The 22,670-nt window shown below is 40.1% G+C and overlaps 1 protein-coding gene across 7 annotated transcripts in view; it reads left to right on the top strand.

Annotated features, from left to right (window-relative positions):
• ATE1 (arginyltransferase 1) overlaps window positions 1–22,670 on the top strand; it is an 86,646-nt gene that overhangs the window by 46,428 nt on the left and 17,548 nt on the right. For 6 of the 7 annotated variants that reach the window (XM_040605592.1, XM_040605593.1, XM_040605591.1 and 3 more), the window contains one exon: window positions 16,587–16,707. In XM_040605592.1, the coding sequence (XP_040461526.1) occupies window positions 16,587–16,707 (121 nt within the window). Of the gene's footprint in view, window positions 1–16,586; window positions 16,708–20,047; window positions 20,071–22,670 lie in introns of those variants that run through there. The other variant, XM_040605594.1, reaches the window with a different exon arrangement.

Raw genomic sequence — 22,670 nt, 5'->3', positions numbered from 1 at the left:
ATGTCTAAAATCAGCCCTTCTGTCTAAGGCACTCAGATGCTGAGGTCAGCTTCTCCCATCTGTATATATAACATGAGTTATTGCCTTCATTGTACTAAAGAAGACAGTAGGCTCTGGAGGCAAGGAGAAGGGGTAGAAAGGATGAAAAATGGGAATTGTGTGACTACAAAGTTCTCAGAATAGGCTAAATTGGGATGTGAGCTGAGTTATTTTTAGTGTCAAGGTTTGTGACTAACTATGAAAGCATACATGTATGTATGCTCTTGAATCTCTCTGCTGTTCATCCTGGTGTAGCTATATCTCTGTTTAAAGTGGCATTTTTCTTGGAGGAGAGAATATTGCATTAAATGAGGTGACAAAACATAGAGGGTTTTATGGTTGTTCTTTACAGTGCCTATAGAGATCTTCTGATGAGTTTTATCTTCCTTATTATAGTAAATTATTATTTATACTATTATAGTAAATACTGGAAGCGGCAGCTCGGATAAAGTAACAGTAAATGAAGAATAAACAAAACCCAGAGCAAAGATGTGTTAGCTCTGGATTGCAGATGATGGTAATTAATTGTGTTTTTGCACCGCCAGCATATCACTGCTAGGGGAGGAGTTTACCTTACGTGGTAAACCATCAACGTTATTCAGATGCAAGTAATTTAAAAACAAATCTCTGCTCTCTTTAATTGGTATTCGAGGTGGTAGCCAAAGTTTTGTGGAGCCTGGCAGGCTGTCGGATGGTGCTGTGTTTTCGTGGAGACTATCGTGAGGGCACTGGAGCTCTGAGACGTTGCACAGAGCAGGGCCCCAAGCAGAAGGGTCAGTGGAGAAGTGAAATATTTTTATTACAGCTTCTTTAGAGCTTTTTCTTAATCTAATAAAATCATTTCCCAGAGGCTTTCAAAGGTTACCTTCTTGGGGAGGCCTAGCAAGACCTGGAAGCTTGGCGAACTGTTGTCTTTGGAGTGCAAAATGAAAAAAAAACAAACCACAACCCCCCCTTGCTGTTTCCAGACGTTGCCCTGAGGTTTCCATTTATCATGTGAGAGAGTTAACTACTGCCAAAACCTATTTTGTTTAGTTGTTTTCAACTGAATAACTGAGCTGTTCTAAAAGGAATGAATGACCGGAACTGTTAAGAGTAGCGTTAAGAAACTGTTAAGTGCTGCGTTAGATGTGTGGCATAATTTCAGGATTCTCTACTAAGAAGGTTTCAAGAAAGTAGCTCATCTTTTTTTTTAATAGAATATTATACCTTTTACTTCCTTCCCCTTTCTTGTTTGGAATAAAAATGGTTTCACAAATAACACTGAGCTAGAATGAAAAAAAAAAAAAAAAAAAGATATGAAAATGACCCCTTTGTCAACTAATGGAAGAAGAATGGGTTTGTGGAGCACAAGTACACAGGAACCCAGTTCTCTGTTCACCCCAACACAACTGTGCTGTTGTTCTGCGAATGGACAGAAGACAAGATGAGCTTTTTGTTCCCCAGATCTATTGATTTTATTTATTTATTTAAGATATTAAGGCTAGTGTTCTGAAGGGCTACTTAGTGCTAATATGGTCAGTAGGGAACCGTGATTTATTTTATGTGGGGTTTTTTTTGCATTCTTTCCATTTCAGTCTTTACCTGTTGGCATTGAGTGGCTTGCTATTAATTGTTTTTAATTATCTTCTGTTCAGGGGGAAGGGGAGGAAGGTGGAGACCTGTTACAGTATATTTTGGGGGGGGGCTTGCTCCTCTTTGCATCCTCCACTTATGTCATACAGTGGCAGTGAAGGACACAGAGTAAAATGCTGTAGTACTGGCTGGGAGCCAGAGAGCCTGTCCCAAGTTCTGCCCCTGCTGCTCCTCAGTTTGGTCAGTTTGAGGATGCTGTGCAGGACGATCAGGTGGGAAGGTGTCCGTAGGGAGAAGCTTTGGGGCTGCTCCACCACAATTCCTGCTAAATTAGGTGTGGCATTGAGAAAGGATCCAAAGGACAGTACCTGCACAGCCTCAAGTGTTGCAAGGTGGTATTTTATTGTGCCTTGGACATGGTTGTGTGCTTCTAACAGAGCTCAATCGGTAAGCCCTGACTGAAGCTTTGTTTGAGAAGATAAAGCAGTTTCTTTCTCATAACTGTATCTGTTTTGCTGCTTGTTGCTGATGGTGGTTTAATGGATTTATAAACACAAAGTGATTCTCTGTCAGTGGGGGATGGTAAAGAAACTGTACGTTCAATGTTGTCTTGATGGCATTGGTGACTGAACTGTTAGCCCTTGGATGCCTGTACTGACGGCCCCACCTGATGGAGTTTTCAGTGATACACATTTACCTCCTTTACTTGTGGTGCGGGAAGAAGTTAGTGTGATGATCCAAGAAAAAAGGTGCTAATGCTCCTCAAGCCAATACTTACTAAGTTGGAAAAGTTGCAAACTGCCACAAAAGTGTCTAAAATCCCGAGTTCAGCTAAATCCTGTGTATAATTGCCTTGCCCCTATGGTGGCTGCACGTCCTTAGAGCAGCAGCAAACGAGAATGAGTGTGACCCTTCTCCTGGGAGTCTCTTAAAACTGCAGAGAATTGTTCCTTCCCTCAGATTTATGAACTCTTTCTGGGTTTGCAGCCAGATCTTTGGCTCCTGGCTGTGTTAGGTTGCTTGGACTCTGCAACGCAACAGAACACTTCACTTCCCTAAAGGAACAGCTGGAGACCTTCTGCAAGGGGTGGTGGTGGAGCTGGCAAGTGCCATGCTTTTGCCAAGCCCCGCCAGCACCACAGCCTCCCAGTGCCCGCTGCGTGCTGCTGGGCGCTGGAATGGCTTCAGGTGCCACCAAAGCTGAGCAGGAGGCAGAAGAGCTTAGAAACCTTTTTGGTCACTGTCCTTTAGATGTGTAGGTCTGGTTTAAACTATTGTGTCAGTATTTATTGGCATATGATGCTAAGCGTACAAGTATTTATTATACTTTGCTCACTGTTTTAGAAATGCGTTACAAATGCATTGAAACGCATGAAACTGCTTTCATGTTTCAAGATACATGTGCATGCGAATACCATGTGGAGCTTTGCTGATTTTAAAATAAAGCAAGGTGATTGCCAGGGGAATTTTTAATTATTTATAACTCTGCAAAGAAAGGGTTATAATCTGTTATAATGTCAACAAAGTGCTTGATTTTTCTAAGTGCAGTTCTAATTGTAATACTCCCCTAATCCTGTATTTGGATGTATGTTTAATATACTCCTGAATTACCAGGTTTTGGTATGATCTAGACCTAATGTAACATATGGTATACTGTTAATTATTCCATCCCGTTTGCCTTCAGACTTGTGTTCTTCTGTGAAGTCCATTATAAAGAAAACAGTTTCCAAACATCTGTCATGAAGAGAAAAGTGGAGTGTTGATGTTTCAGCTCAAAGGCTTTGGGGATACATAATGTTAAACAGTATGTTTTCCTAAACATGCAAGTGTACCTTTTAATGGTAGTAATTCAGATGAAAGCATAATAGTGAATCTGTTCTAACCAACTATGAGAATAGTGTTGGGCAGTTTTACAGAGCCACAAGCACGCATGTGTGTATTTACATTGCTAATAGACGCAAAAGCTGCATGCAGAATTACTGCTACAGAATTTGCAACTATAATTTAATTTTGTTCAGTTTTGTGTAGTAAAAATTGACTGACTTGACAAGGATTTCAGTAATTACAAACAAAATATTTAAGTTATTGTAAGGAGACGGAATTCGTTAACATAAGGACTTGGAAAACAAGCCAATGTCAGAAAGGACACGTTGAAAAGATACAGTTATTCTTACTGTATCATGTGCTCGGGCAGTTGTTATTCCCTGTAAAATAGCTTAAAAACTCAGTACATCTCCCCAGCCATATTTGCTATGTCTTATTCCTACATTTGTTTAGTGTTCCTGTATTTGGATTCTTTCCCCACTTTCTTACATTTAGCATGGTGGTCCCAGAGGGATGCAAATGCGTGGAAGCCCAGAAACTCTGGGGCGCTCTCTGTTTAGGATTTCTTCTGGTGATTGGTGAGCTACAGCCTGGTTTTCAGCTTCAAGTGTTATGGTGGAGAAGATGAATGGACGCTGGTACGGGCTGTGGTGGCAGTTCAGGTGCTGCCTTCTGCAGTGCGGGGTTTTTTGGCTCTTACAGCAGATGCTTGTGCACGCGGCAGGGGATGCATCGTGCCTGGCTGCTTTGCATTACACATTTCCAGTTCTGGAGACCACGTACCATCTCTTCTACTGTGACAAAACTTCCACGTTTTTGCCGTACAGGTTTTTTTGGTCTCATTTTGAGACCGTTGCAGTCAGATCCATACTGGCTCCAGTTCTGATGTGTGCTTTGTGAGCTCTGCATGCGGAGGTGGTCCCAAGGTGGAGTGCGGTGGTCTCCTGCTGAGAGCGGACTCCTCGGAGAGCACAGAGAGGCTTTGTGTACAAATTCTCCTCTCCCAGCAAACAAAGCAAGCTTGTTTAACAAACACTTGACAAACAAAATGAACCTAAAATTAGAATGCTTGTTTCATGAATGAAAATTTCCTATGAAAATAAACACATTTAGGGACAATAGAAGAAACTTCTTTCGGAGTCCGCTGCTTTTGATAGTCCAGTATTTTTGTACAGATACTTGATGGTACTTTGTACAGATAGCTGTTGGTTTACTTGCTGTTAAGGTTTAATTTCTAACACATGCTTGGAATACTGTGGTAAAACGAGCCTTTGTATTTATTCCTTTTTTCAATCTGCAGATGTGATGGAGACGAGTAGGTTCAGATTTTTTGGCAGAGCTGTGTTGCTCTATCCTGACAATATAAATTGTAGACACCTAAACGCTGAGAAGTGTCACTGCTTTATTTTCTCCGTCGGATTTGTAGTCTGAATAACATATTTTTGTGTGTGGAAAGGATGCCTTAGCTTGAATTTCAGAGTATTTTTTAGTCAGGATCCAGCAGAAATGAAGTTTTTTGCTAATAAGTTTTCCTGTGCTGTTTCCTCTGCTCTGTCCTACAACTTTACTCTTTTCTACTATCCTAAGATTACTGTAAATACCTGGTTATGTATATGTACCACTGTTGCTGAAGTTATTTCTTCAGTACTGGGTTGTGTACATTGCAGTGGTGACTGACTAAAGGTAAGTTATTTGGCTTTTACTAGGTTTTTTATTGTTGGACATGAAAAAAACATATCATACCATATGTTAATAGAAAGCCTTAAAGTTAAAAATCTTGTACTGTTCTGAAATACAGGTTCAGAATATTATGTCTTTGTCTTAGTCTTAAATGTGTGAAAGCAAAGAGAAATTAAAAAAGCTGGAGTGGCAGTTTAAGTGACATTATTTTTCAACGTGATTTAATTGCGTAAACACTATAAATGCTTTTGAAAATCCCACATAGCATATCTTAATATAAAGCCAACGTCTCGCAACTGAGTTCTTAATGAGGAGTGTATTTCAACTTGTGAATATTAGTGTTTCACCATTTGAAAAGCTGTCAATTAGTCTATCGTTATGTCTTCAAATATTTCACAGACTGAGTCAGTAGCTGGTCATGAAAGTGAAGCATGAAGTTATTTTTTCAGTGTAAGGCTACCATCAGCCCAGACTTATTTTCTTGCCCTTGCAGTCTTGTCTGGATAGATTTTTGGCAAGTTCTGTGTGTTTCTGGCTGAGTTTTTGGAAACCCTGTTAAAGGCAGAAGTGGGAGTTTGAGAAGGTCTAGTACAGAGGTAGTATTCCCAGCGGTGGCGTGATGGGTGCAGGCGGTGATGCCGAGGTGGATGTGATGTGTAAGGCTGAGCAGCAAGTGCTAGCCTGTGCTCTGAGCGGCTTGGGCATGTGGAGGGTGGAGTGGGGTGAAGGATTGAGTCTTGGAGCTGGGAGAAGAGAAAGTTTGGGGCTCCAAGGAAAACCCTTTGTTTTTTGGAGAGTCGTTGGAGAGACACTAGGAAAGACGGGGAAATCTTGGGCGCTGATGAGCACTGGTGCTTGCTGGGGAGGATGGCATAAGGTCTTGGAGGTAACCACAGAACACAACGGCTGTAATGGGGAGTTTGATTTGAAGATAGACCTTACAGGCAAAGAATTGCCCAAAGCATTACAAATACGGAGAAGTTCCTGGACAGGAAGAAACGCAGGTTTCTGTGTGCCCTGGTAGAGCCCAGTAGTGAACAGGTTTGTCCTGGAGCTGAGGATCTGCAGCTGGGTTAAGCTGCAAGAGCAACGCACATGTTGTGTGCATAAAACGGGTAAATTGGAGAATTCATAGATACTTGTAAAGTACGTACCGTATCTTGCTGTAGAATATACCTGCTTTTCTCTTGTGTCATCGTTCAGAATTACGGCTTTAAAAGATGAGAAGAACCAGATTTGAGCTGAAGTGAGTCATATTGAGCAAGGGTAGCAGGTTTAGTCCCCGTTTTCTTTTAATCATCACAAAGGATTAAAAGTTAACTTGCATCGGTTTACTTTTTGGTACATCATAATCAGGGTCAATGTTTTTTAAAAATACAAAATTACGCACTCTGCCCTCACACCCATTTCTGTTGTGCTGGTGGTTTAGTTCTGATGAATGTGAATTTTCTGGTCCCTTGTGCAGTTGTATGGAAAAATATATGAAAATGTGTTTATTTTCATTTAAATTCTATCAATTTAATTGTGTGTTTAGATGGTTGGGTTCTTTTTTTCTATGAAATAAACATGGTCTGCAGTGTTTTTACTTTGATAACTAGACAGTAGAAGCCTGTTTGACAGGGCGTTAATTTAGCTTTCGTGTGGAGGCTGTCTGCGAGCTGTTTAGATGAATGCTGTTCTTTTAGGTAAGACTCGAGCTAGCGAGGTAGTAATGAATGTTTAAAGCTATTTGATATCAGCGTGACAAGTCTGTGTACGTAAGGGTAAAGCGTGAGTATGACATACGAAGTTGTGCGTATTTTTCCTATGATTGTTTCACTTTACGTTAAGTATAAGGAAGTTAATACTTAATTCTGCACGTGTAATTTTATGAACTAAAAAAATATTGTCAGTTTATAGCAACTCTTCAAGAGAAAGATAAGAGATCCACATGATTGAAACACTTTTTTTTTTCTTTTGCTTCTCACAGCTGCCAAAATAAACTCCTTTGAGATAGACCTAAGTCAACATAGTTGGTGTGTCTCTAATGAAGCATTCCTCTTGAGGCCCCTACTTGGGTTTTAGCTTTTTGTCATAGCTTTTTAAAATCTCTCTTTCCAAGTGTAATGCTAGGGTCTCCTTAAGGATTTCTGCTGCAGATTTAAAGTAAACAAGTTCCATTTCAGTAATCATATGATTTTTATTCCCCAAGACCTTTTTTTTGAAGTAAAAAGGCAACGCGTATTACATTTTTTCCTGTAATACACTTGGTATTTTTTTAAGTTGTTGAAAAAATTGGCTAACATTCAGAGAAGCTAATGTTCATCAAATGTACAAGCTTAACTCTTCTTTCTTGCTGTTTTCCACTCAAGCTTTCTCAAACTGGGCTACTTTATTTAGAATTTTGGGGTAGCTTCTTTATGGGCAAAATGAGTACTAGCTTTCAGCTTCAGAAGTACATGTGTGGCACCATCTTTAATTAGCTTGCTCCCAACTGGATTTTTAACGGCAATTTCCAGTAAATGTTAACTGCTTTTATATATCTTTTATTTAAAATCACAAAATCATGTTTTTTCATGTAAAATTGTTGAACATACGTCTGTTTTGAATTCACAGGGAATCTCAGTTCCAAACGTGTCCGAATACACCTTTAATTAGAAACATTCTTTCGAATTTCAGCTTTGTGTTGGATGTCACTATTGTGCCGGTGTAGTATCACTGATATTAAATATTAGTAGATGAGAGAGATCTAAAATGGCAATGTTTTAATATTCTTGGTGGCCATCTATGGAATTCCAGCCAGGAGCGTACAGTAGGGTTTTCCTTTTCCTCTAAGTGCCACCCCATATCAGCATCTCTTATTTTTGTATGCCAAACAAATGTAGGAACATTGAAAACTAAGCTTCATTTCAGTAGTCTGTTTTAGTGAAATGCCATTGTGTACAGCACAATTAGCGGATAGAAACAAAAAAGAAATGATAATTAAAAAAGAAAGGAACCTTGTGAAATACAAAAGGAAAAATAGATACATCAACAGTTTGGTGTAAAAGTAGTTAGAAAACATGCTTAAAAAGTGACTAATTTTACGTAAGATTCTTTGAGTAGCGACATACTTGTAATATTTCTCTTTGTTTCTCAGTTTCAGGAGTTGTCTTCATACTTGTCTGTCATTTGGATAATATTATTTCAGCTTTGGATAATCAGTCAGCCAATTTAGGGCAGTTCAGAATCCATAAACTTGCTGTTTCTGTCATCAAAAGCCTGGAACCAGGGTACGATAGCTGCTGTAGGGTAACTAATGCACTTCATTGGTCTTGAAGGGACCGTTTTGTAACGTTTTGTACTGTTGTCTGTGGTGTGAAACACCCTAGACACGGCAGATTCAGCCTCGTAGTGCTCACTGTTTAGATTAAGCTTGCTGAAATCTAAGAAAGGCAAATGTAGAACTTGTATGTATCTATCCATCTTTCTTACTCAGAAAAAAAAAATGAGTGAGAACAGATGTGGGGTGGGAATAGCCACGGATATTTAATGGTTTGTGTCCAAGTTCAGTAATTTTACTGCATGCTAGACACCCATTGGCTCCAGTAAATTTTAAAATACAAAGAATATGAACATAAAAGACTGACAACTGCCCTGTCTGCAAAAGTTATCTTTAGATTATCTTTTCATAAGTATTCATTTAAATATGTGTTTGTCTGTCTAGTTACCAAGGAGATGTTAGAAGTATAGTTTTTATGCTGTAATTCCTGAACATACAGATTTTTTCCCTCTTTTGTGCAAGCCTTATCGCAGGCTTTATTCCCAATATAGTGGCTTTAATATAGTGGCTTCAGATAGAGTGGCTTTAGTTGCTTAGAACAGGCAATGAAAAACTCTCACTTAATGGTCTTTGTAATTGGAAAAGAACAAACTCTTGGCAAGGAGTTCTGGAGGAGAGAGCAATGCTTCGAAGTGGTTGGCAGAGTATGCCCGGAGCCGTGCGTGTGTTATCTTTAGCTCTGGGCAGTTGCATCCCAAGCTGATAAACTCGAGGTGATAAATGCCTGCTGTCACGTCTCTGCTGTAGCAGCCCCCCACCACGGCAAAGCCAAAGTCTCTTGAGCATGCTAATTACTGTTAATTCTGGTTTCAACTTTAAAAGTTATCTCATTGATTAATACGGTGGTGTTTGAGGGGATAACGGGGTCTGTTTGAGTACGGTCATGGATAGACGTTGTCTCAGGCAGCGCCTTGTTGGCTTCTTGGATCTTGCTGAGGGCATGTCCGTACGGGTGTTGATGTGCAGCACTTCATAGCTTGGACCTTGTGACGTGAACATCCACAGCCTCCCTTAGCGTGTGGTACTTGGTGAGTGGAGGGAAAGGTAATATTGGCAGATAAAAGGAGGAAAAGCTGGACAGAGTTAGAGACTAAAAGGAAAATGGGGAAGAAAACCCCACCCTGTCCCCAAATTTCCCCCTTTTTCCTCAATGGAAAGCAATTTTTTCTCTAGTGGTCCATGAGCCTTTCCAGATACCTGTTGGCTGTTTTCCAGTGTTAAAAAAAAGCTAGAAAGTGGTAACTATTTCAGGTTATATTTATGAAAGAGGACAAGGTGAAAGCAGCTATTTAGAGTGTATGATGAGTTATGAAGATAGCAAAATCCAAACAGTTCAGGAGATTCCTAGGTATAGCATTGTTGGGAAAACAAAGAAATGATAATATTTTGTGAAAGTATTTGGGGGGGTGTGTGTGTGTTTCTTTTTGAGTGCTTCTGTGCAGACCACCATCAGAAAATCAAGTGCTGAGATTTACCTTAAATCTGAGTGAAATTGAAGATAAATTTAATTCCATTTTAGTGCTGGGCTAAGAGCATATGGACAGTTAATGGCCACATAAAGGCATGATAGTTGTAGGATACTGAGCATGAATCTTGGCCGTCTTCCTTTTTGTCTTTTACTCATTACTTAAACTGTTCTACACTTACAGAGATTTTTATTTACCTGAGGAACACTGTGAAAACTTTCAGAGGCACTAAAACCTGAGCGAAGAACAGCTAAGTCTGAAGATGTAGTCAATAGTTGTAGGAAACTGTTTGTTTCCTACTAGTTGTAAGCCATGCAGGACATAAGTGCCATAACTCTTTTCTCATTAGAAACAGTTTATCATGAGTTATTTCTGTTAATACTTTATATTGAATTGGGAAATGATGAGGAGAGGTGAAAGCTGGTCAGTCAGTGTAAAGATTGTCGGAGCACGTTTAAAAAGCAAATAGCAAAAAAGGCACGTTGTAACAAATTAACTGATCGAAAAGAGTGTTGGTATACTTCTGTTCAAAATACAACTCCAAATGATGTTTACATTTCACTTATGGGAAACAAACACTATAGGAGAAGGTGGGCACGTGCTCTACGTTGTTGTGTTTGGGATGTGCTGGGAAGCACGCTACAGCTCCCTGGCTGGCCTGTGAAATTCCCATGACACAGGTTTTGTGCCTGTGATAATGTAACTAAAAGAATGGGAATCGGCACAGCTTTTTGAAGAGGGAAGACTAGCATTTCATATACTTCCCTTAAGTAGTTCGAGTTCTATGAGCTACAAAATGAATTTTTGGTTATTATTCCCGACATCTTTTAAGGATTACAATGCATTATTCTTTAATAAAACAGAAAGGTGGCTAAGCTCTCAAGAATGCAACTCTGGGGTCCTAAAACAGTTGATTGCATAATTAATTTGAAGTTCGGATAAAATCGGCTTGTTCGATACTGGCAGTGGAGTAGCAGGCAGCCTGTTTGCACGTGCAATGTGAACCCCACGGTTAAATACAGCTTGTTGTTACTTACTCATTGAGTTACCCGCAACATATACATTGGCTGATGTAACTCCTCTGGGGTGTATACCTTCTGGTACACTGAATGCTTCTTGATGATAAAGCTGAGTTCACCAGCCATCTCGCATTGATAAATAAAGTTTTATTCCATATCTATTAATCTTGGAGGAGGGTGGGTTGTTTGTTTAAAGAGATTAAAAAAAAAAAAAAAAAAAAAAAAGAGAACTATGAGGTGGGAGTGGATTTGTGCGGGTTGTTTTGGGGTGGGATTTTTTTGTGTTTTTTCCTAAGTCTCTCAGGCCTTCCGCAGAAGGATCCCCTGTGAGTGGCTGTGGACAGTTGGATGGAGAAGCAGATTCTGATGGGCTCTTTGTCCCCGCGGGTGCAGGCGGGCACGGCGCAGCCCCGCTCTGTGAAAGCACAGCGGTTCGGGCGACTGCGAAGGATGCTCTGAGGATCCGTGGGGTCTATTTCTGTTTATGTAACGAAACCAGGGAGCAAGGGTCTGCGGTAGTACTTGGCCGATGGCATTCCAGAGGGGTTGTCTTTCAATGCAAGGACTGAATTTAATAAACCTGTGGTCCGGCACGCTCTTTCTGGGGCGGTGCTGCCTCACTGTTGATATGGGTGGCTGTTGATAATTTGGGGTTACTTTGTTTACGCAGTCGGGGAGCTTCTCTTAAAGCAGCTGGCTGGACATGGAGATGAAGGCAGTCTTAATTCACTTTTAATAAAAGATCAATGGGTTTATTGTGAAAAAATGGAATACAGATGTAAACGGTACCCGATAAAAGAAATAAATGTGTGTTTAACCTTCCTATTTTGTTTTTTCAGTGCTACTGGTTCTTGACCTTCTTTGTTTTTGAGACTATTCTCTTTCTTGGTAGTTTTACCTTTTAAATTTTACTTAGACTACAAAAACAAACTCTGCTGGTGTTTTTCATCTGAAGTGCTTACCAAATCCCTCAGATTTTACAAAATATTTAAAAAGTAATCTCCAGACTAAAGTCTCATTAAAACCTTTGCCCTTCCTGTGGAACAAAAGTTCAGTGAAGTTCTGGTCAAATCTTATTTGGAAACTAACACAAAAAAATTAATGGTGTGAAGTATTAATTTAGGCTTGGCAGGCTCACTGTAAAATTTATTTCCAGAAGCTTCCAATTAAAATGCAGCATGTCTAATAGCATAAGGGAAAGCACCTTAAAGGCTCTTTCTTTTATATTATATAGGAGGAAAAATGCCCCAAACATTAGTGAAAATAAAATGTCTTGGAGGTATTTTTTATTAAATAGTCACCTTTATATTGCAATGAGTTGACTTGGTAGAAGTAACCATGTACTCAGGAATTTCTTAGCTCTGCTAATTTTCAGTATTGCTTTTTAATCAAGCCATTTGATGTATTAGTCAAATATTTATAAAGATGCAGTTTTCTCTTTTGGTCTTCTTTGTATCTTTATTATGACTTTTACTGTCCTGCTCCTTGAATGATGTGGTTTGGATGGTTTCCCCCTGTGGCCCTTTCCGCCTTTTTTAAAGGAGGCAAAGCAAAACTGGGAGGAGGACAGACTGACTGGGATGGTTAAAGGTCTAGAATACCTTATGTAGGAGGACGCAGTAACAATTTAGGTCCCTTCAGTCTGATGGAGGTACCATATTTATTTGTAAAGTCATGGCTGGCATGGCAATAAGGCAATGATTGTTCACTGCATTTCTGTAGTAGAGGTAGGAATGAGCTACGGTTTGCAGATGGAAGTAAATCAGCGCAGTTGTCTACGATTACCAAATGGCAAAATGCATTATTACTCAAGTTATCTGTTATCTGGTTGTGGAAGGATCTGTTGCAAACTGTTGGAGGTCAAGAGAGTATTGGCAGAGGAACACCTGCTCATACTGTTCTTTTAGCCTTCACTGATTTTACTGTTGATGCTGTCAGATATGGGAGATGTGACAAAATTCAGCATGGCTCTCTGGTATAACCCACAGTGGCTGTTATGTTATAGCAGCTCAAAATGTGTTAGTATTCTGTCTTGAGAAAGGTGTTTCTGGATGTCCATGAACTTTTTAAACAGCATCTAAAATAATGACATTTTAGGCAAGTGTATCTTTTTTATTTCCAAACGCATTTCAGAATAGCCCATTTTATGTCTTGCTGGATATTTCTCAATGAAACGTAGTTGCACAGGCAGAAATATGTGCAGTTGTTGTATATTGACAGGGTGCATTTCGTCAGCAGGTGGTATTGGGTTTAAGAAGCTGAAACATAAGACAAGTGCTTAGGGATGGTCTGTAAGATGATACTTTTTGTTGAAAGTCTTGTAGTGAAGTATTCCCAAGATGGTCTGGACAGCAAAACCAGTGCTACTGTGTAAGAGCTTTTATATTATCAGATAAAAGAAAGCAAAATGTTTTCAGTTGTGGAATTTTACCACAGACAAGATTACTTCTGAAAGGTATGCTAATTTAATCTGAAGCCAAAAAGAAATTACTTTTAAAACAGTTTTGCAAATCCGATGAAGTTCTTTTGTGATAAATAGCTCTGCAGCAGTTCCATTCAGATCTCCTTTCTAGTTTGGATTTATGTTGGGTGCATAATGCGAATGCAACGTTAAGAATAAGAAGGAATACAAATAGTATGCTTAGAGGCAATTTGTTTAGATGATGTAATATTTAAGAGTGAATAACAAGATCCAAACATTTCTCTTAAGGTAGAGATGCTCCTGTAGTGAGGCAGAATCTGGCTGGGCCTCTCAGGTTCAGATTTTTTCACAGTCCAGGGATGAGGGGTGGGGAGAGCGAGGTGGATTCATAGTTGTTTGTTTTCATATTGAGGTTTTATACGTTTTTAAGAAAGTAAGTAAATTGAGAGTAAGTGCTTAGAGAAGGGGGGAGAAAAGGAAAAGCCTTTAGAAATTGTTGTGTTTCATTTAACAAGTTCTGTGGATTCCCTTTTAAATTCTACCAATATAGACAGGGCGTCAGTGCTGTTCACTGGGAAACTCACCTTGGGATGTCTCTGTGTTCCCACATCCTCCGCGGAATGAATCATGGGATGTGGGTTTAACCAGCAGCGTAAATAACGCGCCTTTACGGGAGAAATCTCTTACTTCTAGTATGTTTGGAAATACTTTTAGCAAGGGAGGATATTGAAGAGCGTCAGCGGCTCGGTTAATTTCTACCTGTAATTACACTGTGTGTCACTTCTCAGTGATGTGTCATCACCCCTCAGCCTCACACCCCTTCAGGGAAGTTTATTAACAGGATTCTAAATTTTGGGGGAAGAAAACATCTAAAGGAAGTCACCTCAGAACTATTTCTTCTTTTTTCTCTCCTAAGTAGGGTATGTTGAGACCCAAAATAAATACTGAGTTTACACTGATGGATTGGAGAATCAATTTTTCCTGTTGTTGTTTTGCTCAATACTAAAGCAGCTCTTTTCTTATTATAACCAACCTAGTGGTACTGCAATTCAGTTAATTTTATACATCCCATTTTATGACATAATATGACATTATAGAAGTAATCGGGAAATTCAGAGTGCGGCTACATGGTATGATTTTCATGGGTGGGATTCACAAAAGTGATAAATTTCAACATGTAGGTGTAGCATCTTCTAAGAAAACTGTGAGTGGCTGAGTAATCTTTACTTATAGCCAAGAGTATACCTATGCTACTAGAAAAGACGAAATTGCCACCTTATATTTTTTGCACTTAAGCGACAGCTCTGAAATACGGTAACTTGGCTATTTCTGCCGCCTTGGCCAGTTGAGAAAATGTCTTTAAATCAACAAGTAATCATGTTCTATTTTTTTCTTAAATGTGACTGAAAAGGCATACTTTTTTCCTCAAGTCCTTAAATTGTTTCATCTGAATAATGGTGACTAAAAGTGTTCTTTAAGTATTACCTTCACATACCTTTCAACTATTTCTGTTTAGTTAGCGTAAGATTTCAAAGTGGTTTATTTAATAATGTCATTTCCATTCTCTGGCTTTAGAGGATTTTCCAAGGCCTGGAGGTTTAGGCTTCTGCATGGAATTGGAGGAATATTGTTTTAATTTAATATAAAAATTTGCATTTAATTGAAAAAAAAAAAAAACAGACTCCAAACCCAACAAAGGTAGTTACAAGCCATTCCTGAATGTTTTTCAAATGAGGAAATCAGTCTGTACAGAGTGACTTCAGAAAGATACGTCAGGTATGTGACAAGGTTCAGCACGAAGCTTGGTTGGTTGTTTTTCTTTCCTGTGGACAGTTACAACTTTGTTTTTTATCAGAGAGAATTTCTGTATTTCTTACTCAATTTACGGTTGGTGGGAAATACGTAATAAACCAAGTTAATTCTGCTGTAAGTTTTGTGAAGACTCGGAGAATGAAAAGAATTGGGAATGGCTGCAAACATTCAAAAAATGGTTCTTCTGATTCTCCAAAACTGGGTGTTGCCACAGAAAGGTGTGTTTACCAGAACAGCAGAACTTTGAATGGGGCTGTTGTGAATTACATCTTTATCACCCAGCTGTAGTCACAGGAATTATCTGTGCCCCTCCCCAAACATTGGTCAGTCTCATTCAAAACCACTTTTTTCAAGGCCTTTTTTCATAGGAGACATTGGAAAAAAAATCAACTTTGTATCAACATGATCATCTTCTTTACCTATTTAAAGTAATTTACATGAAGAACTCTTATGCATCAACTGCAGTGTGACTTCTTGTAATGCCCAGTCTTTCAGCTGTTGCTTCAAGACCTGTATAATTGAGATCCTTAAAATTTTTCATTCCATTTACTGTATGTCTGGTTTTCAAACTGATAGGTGTAATGCATTTCCAGTTTAAAAATTAATTTGATATTGCCACCATATAGCTTTGAATATTGAGAGGGTATAGGCTAAGTGAATAATGGCTCAAAGATAGACTTTTGACTGAAGTTACAGGCCGATGAAAAATCTGACTTTAAATCAAAGAAGAACTGATTAGAGGAGGTTATTATTGCTGAGGTGGTGATTTTCTGTGTCGCTGAAGGGAAAATAATTATGGCTGTTTAGTTTCTGGGAATGTCTGCAAAGGATATCTTTTTAATAAATCAACAAAAAATGGTAGAATTTCACTAATCATTACCTGTAAGCTATTCCAGGAAAAACTCCATGAATTAAAAAGAAAATGTTGCTATTTAAGTAGGAAATGCTCAATCACTAATGCAATAAAAATAGCATCCTGCATACAGTTAAGTGGTTTTTTTTTTCTATTAGATCATTTTTTTTCCATCTCCATTATTTGCTAGAACTACCAACACTCGAGATGAGCTGCTTTTGGAGGTGCTGAGTTTTTTAGTGTCAGCACCAGCTCAGCAGAACTCTAGAGGATAACTTAAATACAGAGTTTCAGTAAGCAAAGCCAAAACTTTTGTAGTTCATCGTGGATATCATAAAAATGTGTGATGTTAATTTTACATTTTCTTCAAGTGCCAAGGTTAAGTTTGTATTTCTGAGGCGACGCTGCAATTGCTAAAGAAGTAACCCTGCGATTGCAGTGAAGCTGTTCCTGACTCATTTGGTGCCGATTAGATTAAAACTATTCTTTGTTCATAGAAAAATCTGGAAAGTTGTAGCCAGAGTGTTCTTATGCAACTGATGTGATGACTCTCTTTTTCTTTCTTTTTTTTTTTTTTTTCTTTTCTCCTTTCCAGGGTCAGTACAGGCCTTCTGACTTGTTGTGTCCAGAGACGTATGTCTGGACACCTATTGAGCAATGCCTGCCCTTGCTTGAGCACTCAAAGTACTGTCGATTCAACCAGGACTTAAAAGCAGGTAAGTTTACAGGTAACGATGGCCATATAAATTGTCTGTCTTGTTTTTAAAATGTATTGGTATCATCTGCTGCACAGCTCCTCCAGCAAGCATTAGCAGATAGATTTATCTTTTAACATAAAATGAGCAATACAAATTTTAAGTACATTCTGTTTGAGAGACTATATGTAGTTCAAAATTAACACACATCGCTGCCTTTCAGGTAATCTGTTATTCTGTGCATGAACAAAACCAATCAAATAATTGTTCCTCCCTTATGTTCCAGTCGGATGAATGCATGAAGGAAGGAAATTAGAATCGATACAGGAAAGTGAAAGGGCTGGAGAGGCTTAAAGGTATCAGGTGCATTTGTTAAGAAACAAACTGGCAGATTTAATGTAACAATCTGTCGCTGAATGTGAAGAATCCAACGAACAGCAGAAACACCTTAAACGTCTTGAAGTAGATGGGACATAATTTTTTTTCTGGATTTATTCTGTAGAATAGGCACTTAGTGTTTTGCCAGCATAGAATGGTCAGAAATATTACAGACCAGAACGTAATGCAGTAGTGATACTGTAAAACAATGCAATCAAATGGCAAAAAAGGCACGTACTTGCTTCAGCTACTGACCGTGTGGGCTGGCTGTGGGCCCCAAGGGAGCTGTGTGAGAGCATGCTTGGTGCGGTGCTTGGGTGGAAGGGGAAAATGGATTAACTGCTTTTATTAATTGCAAACAGCTGAATATCCTTTTCTTAAAAATTTCTCTTTCTCCACTGAATAACGATTCAGAAAGGTGGTGGCGTTATTCAGAGATGTCAGTGATTGAGCTCAAGAGTACATAATGCCCTGCTGTTTCTAGCCATCAGAACACAGATTTACCTGTCTGTGTTTGCGTAGTCTTCAACAGCTGCTGCTTTCTTTTTACTTCTCATGGCTGTAGTTCAATTTTCATTCACTAGCTGCTTAACTGTTAATTGTTGGCAGGGCAGGCTGTAGATAAATGAAAGGCATTTGAACAGAGATGACCGCTGAAGCAGGACTGTGAATTTCTGGAAAAGCTGCTGAAGTTCCTTGTTTTTCCTCATCCTGTGCCTGTTAACCATTTATGCTGTGACTTGGTTGTTCAACGGGAACATTAAGATAATAATTAGAACTACGATAATGATGTCGAAATAAATTTCTAGATATAGATACCAACTGAAAAGTTTGAGTAGCAGACTTGCCTGGGGCACCCTGTGCAAACAGAGAATGTTCTTCAGGGACCGTGCAGGGAGCTGCGCAGGGTGGTGTGGGTCAGGCTGGGGAGAGCGCTCGGATGCTCCTTGGGAAGCGTGTTTATCACCAGGGGAAAAGCTCAGTGGGTAGGAGATCTAAACGGGTGGCACATCATGTCTTGATCAACGAGAATCATCATTGGATTGGTGAGGGGAAATGGGAAAAAAATTACAAAGGTAGGAGAAAGAAGGGAAATGGGTTTGGAGGCCAGTGGTGGTCAAGACTCTTGTTATTCAGAAAGAAGGGAGTGCATTCATTTAAGCGCAAAAATGACAACTAAACTACTGCCTTTGAAGGCGCTAACCCTGTACCAGCAGAGGGGCATCATCATCTCGATTTTGTGAAATTCCTGTGGCATACCACACGTTTGGAAACTGCAGGGTATAAAACTTGGCATCATTATCAGCACAGAATATCTCACTCCAGACACTACTGGGACTGTGACTTATGTCCTGTGGTTTAAGGAAATTAAAACATAGCTACATGTTGAAATGCGCTGGACCTGCTGTGAGCTTATAGTCGTTTGAGGTTTAAATAGTTGCTGGCTCTGAGGAAGCTGTTTCTCAACAGTAAAGTCAGTTCCTTCTTACTTCTTTACTCTGCAATAGTCAGTAATAGGACTTTAATGAAGCTACAGCGAATTTAAAAAAGAGCAGTAGGAATAATTGTGTGCTTTCTTCCTCTTGAATAAGCTTTCTATAATACTACCTATAATTATGTCAGTTAAGTAGGTCATGATTTATCAGGAGTGGGACTTCCAGCGAAGAAACTGAGGGCAGTAACCAGATCCAGTAAACAACTGGGAGAAACAGTGCCACTTGCATTGCTGCCTGAGGCAGGGAAACAGTCACTGGAACGGGTCATCTTTTAACGTTGTCTGTAATGTCAGAAAATTTCTGAAACACTACTTCACACTAGTTTGTTCATCATGTTTGATAATTTTTGAACTTCTTTTCCCTCCCTTTAAAAAAAATAAAATTAAAATAACCTAATACATTTACCGGTTGTGGGTTACAAAAATGCATTATAGCACAGCAATGAATGCTACTTCAGGAGAGGGGGCTGTGGACTCTGGCCTTCCAAGTTTCTGCATTATGGAAAGGGTTTCTGAGTATCCATACACATTCATTGCAGAGCTCCTTCCTAGAATCAGATTTATTTTCTCTATTCTGAAAATAAAAGAAAAAAGAGATACTCACAAAAAGTAGCAAATTTTTTCTAAGGTATCGGAAAATATTATTATGTTTTTGCAGAGGATTTTTGCCTGGTGTACATTATGTGTTTGTCCCTACCTTGAGTGTTTTCAGATAGTTTTAAAAGTGTGTTGTTTTCCATCCCCTTCTCCTCTGACGTGTAATACTTTTGTTAACAGTTGGAGAATGAAGAAGAGAGGACAGATGAACTAAACAAAGTTCTTAACTCCTTATACCACAGAGATAAGTCTAAAAAAAATGTCTAACAGCTAATAACTTAAAAAAGCAATCATAGGAACTGCAATAACTTTTTATTGTTTAGGATGGCAAATCATGGGCGCCTGATGGTTGAATTGGGTCCAACTCTTTACTGCTTCTGGCCAGGGTAATGAGATTCAGCCTTACTTAACCTCAAAACACTCCAGTCATACAGAGACAGCGATGAGGTCTTGTGCCAGCAAACACTCAAATTTGATACTTAAATAAACTGCTAGTAGGCTTTTCACATGTGGTTTCTAACTTGTATTGACAAACATCAGTTAATTCAGGAAAAAAAATATTGCATAACAATACTCGGACAACACTCACAGATGAAAGGTCGTGTTTGTCAAGTATTCTTGCATTAATAAATTACCAGTTTTGCCAAAGTTACTCATGCTTTAGAACAGATCTTTCATTTCTGTTGTCTGTTCAATTTGAAAAATTCAGAAGACCTGGCATCATTGTATAAATGTAAGGGATTTATTAGGATTCTGATGTGTTTATTAATAAACCAGTGGCCAGCCATTTACTTAAAAATAAATAAGCAGCTGGTGAGGTAGGGCAGTAACACAGGCTTTGGATGCTAGTGCAGTCTGAAAATTGAGATCGTGCTAAACTTCATTTAACAGGCCATTGACTTTAGTACAGATGGAGTTACAGAAAAAAGAAGTTAATTAGAAGATTGCAGGTAAGTACTTGGCAGTGACTTTGACAACATATCAACAACTGATGGGCAGAATTCAGTGACGTGATAGCGCCTACTGAAATATCCTGGCATGGTCTGTCTGTCATGCTAGTTAACTTCCTCCCCTCAGAACTGGTCTTCAGGGTTTTACTTCGTTGGTGCTTTCACTAACAGCTTTGCCTGTGGAACTCGTGCAGTGTGAAAAGAATTATAAGTAATTTACTTGGTATCCTGGCAATACTTTTATCCTTCCACTTTCCATTTTTCTGAGACTAACCCAATGAGATGACCTTTTTTCCTAACATCTGTTGAGATTTTCAGTTTGTTGCTCCCGAGAGAAGCCTGTTTCTTCGCGAAGTAAAATCTTTATGAAAATCTACTTTTGAGCTGGTAATTAGTGGGAAATCTTTCTTCCCATCAGGACGGGACTGTCAAGACCTTTAAGAAGCAACTTCAGATAAGGGCAGATACAATCCCAAACTAAAGTGGTGGTTTCAAAGCCCTCATGGTTTTATAGCCTCCTGCCTGTGTCGTGTAACGTGGGGTGTACCTTGTGCCAGCCAGGGTGAACAGGCTGCTGTTACCCAAGGGAAAAAAGCTATGCTTGATGCGACCAGCTAGGCATGGCCCACGGCACTCTTGGTGGTGGAAGTTGCTTCCCACCTTCCTGCGTCTGCTGCTTTCAGCACAAGCGTTGAACAGTGCAGATCAAAAAGGACTTTAATACCTTTTTTTTTTTCCTTGACTTATTTGTTTGCCGAAGTTGATAAATTGGCTGAGCTAATACACATCTGTTGCAACGTCTTGTATATCTAAAAATAGAACAAAATCAAAATGGAATCAAATGGGATACATTAATTAAAATGAAAGTGCTTTCTCCAATGTTGAGAAGTACAGATAACAAAGGGACACATAGGCTCCTCTGTGCTGGCGTTGTGTGTTCCTGGAGAGAAGACGCTCTGCTCCACAGGGTATAGTCTAACACCAACCAGGATGGATGCAAAAGGATGCTGTAAAGAAAGAGAAGCACCTTCTGGTTTGTCAGGTTGATTTATTATAATAGCCTAAATTGTAATCTATTCATAGACTAAATGGTAATAGACTAGACTGTATATTTTTTGTTTGGTGTTTGTTTTGGGTGTTTTTTGGTAAACATCACAGTGAAGGAGAGTTTCGAAGAGGGACCTAAGGAAGTACCTTAGTTATCTTTTCGAGTTAACGGAGAAGACTTTCACAGCAGAAGAGGTGTAGGAGAAACGAAGGGTATGGGGAGACACAAAGGAGTTTCCTTCAAAAACAGATAAACTGGTCTGAGACACCAGATCCCATAGTCAAAGGCAGAGCTTGGATTGCTGCCTGTAGGTGCTAGGAAAGAAGATGAAGGTGAAGCAGACTGTGGAGAGCTTTAGAAGTGAGGTGGTTCTGATGTGGTCCAGGGTATGGGCAGCTGGTAGAGACGTGTGTGGAAAGACGAGGTTTTGGGTTTTGTGCTGGTTTTTACCGGGATAGAGTTAATTTTCTTCACAGCCGCCGGTGCGGGCCACGATTTGGGTCTGTGCTGGAAGCCGTGCTGATGACACGGGGATGTTTCCGTGACCGCTGAGCGGTGCCTACACGGAGCCGAGGCCGTTCCTGCTCCTCCCCCACCCCACAGCGAGCGGGCTGGGGGGCACGGGGAGCTGGGGGGGCACAGCCGGGGGAGCTGACCCCGACCGACCCCAGGGATACCCCGTGCCGTGCGCCGTCACGCTCGGCATATGGAGCTGGGGAAGAAGGGGGACGGGGGGACGCTGGCAGCGATGGCGCTGGCCTTCCCCAGTCCCCGCTGGGCGTGCTGGAGCCCTGCTCCCCTGGGATGGCCCAGCACCTGCCTGCCACGGGCAGCGGGGAACCAGTGCCGGGTTTTGCCTTGCTCCTGTGCGCGGTGTTGCCTGGCCGGGTACGCTGTCTCCATCTCAGCCCACCACTTTCCTCACTTTTACCCTTCCAGTGCTCTCCCTTGTCCCGATGCGGGATGCGCGGGCGAGCAGCTGCCTGGGCTCGGTTGCCGGCCGGGGATAAACCTCGACAATGGGGAAGTAAATTTTGCAGTAATTCATGTAGGTAGAACGATGAGAAGAAGGACTTGAAGAGAAGAAAGCTGTTGAAGTAATTGTAGGATTGAAACTTGAAAATCTAGATAGGTATTTGTAGAGATCAATAAGAGTGGCTGTTCTGTAGGTAACACCGTGGAGAAAAAACTAGAAGTGAAAACGTGAACATGTCTTGAAGCCAAAGTCATATGCCAGCAGAAATTTGCTGGTGCCTGACAGTTCATCAACCACCTTCCTCTTGTTGCTCTTGTTGCCGACCCGGCTTTGCATCTGCCATCTCCACACAGCGATAAAGACCTTGCTTCTTCCAGCAGAGGAGTGAAAGTCCTTAGAATTTAGGCTTTAGAGTATTTCCAGCTGGTGTGAGCTAAAATGACAGCAGGCATTGGAATGGGGAGGAGATAACTGGTCTTGTCTGTGCTTTTCCATGATCTCCCTGCAGCCCGGCAGAGCTGGTGAGGCTATGCCTGCACA

This window comes from Falco naumanni, chromosome 9 (genome assembly GCF_017639655.2).
Source record: "Falco naumanni isolate bFalNau1 chromosome 9, bFalNau1.pat, whole genome shotgun sequence".
NCBI classification, from domain to species: Eukaryota; Metazoa; Chordata; class Aves; order Falconiformes; family Falconidae; genus Falco; species Falco naumanni.
Note: the sequence above shows the minus strand (reverse complement) of the source record. Positions and strands in the feature narration are given on the sequence as shown.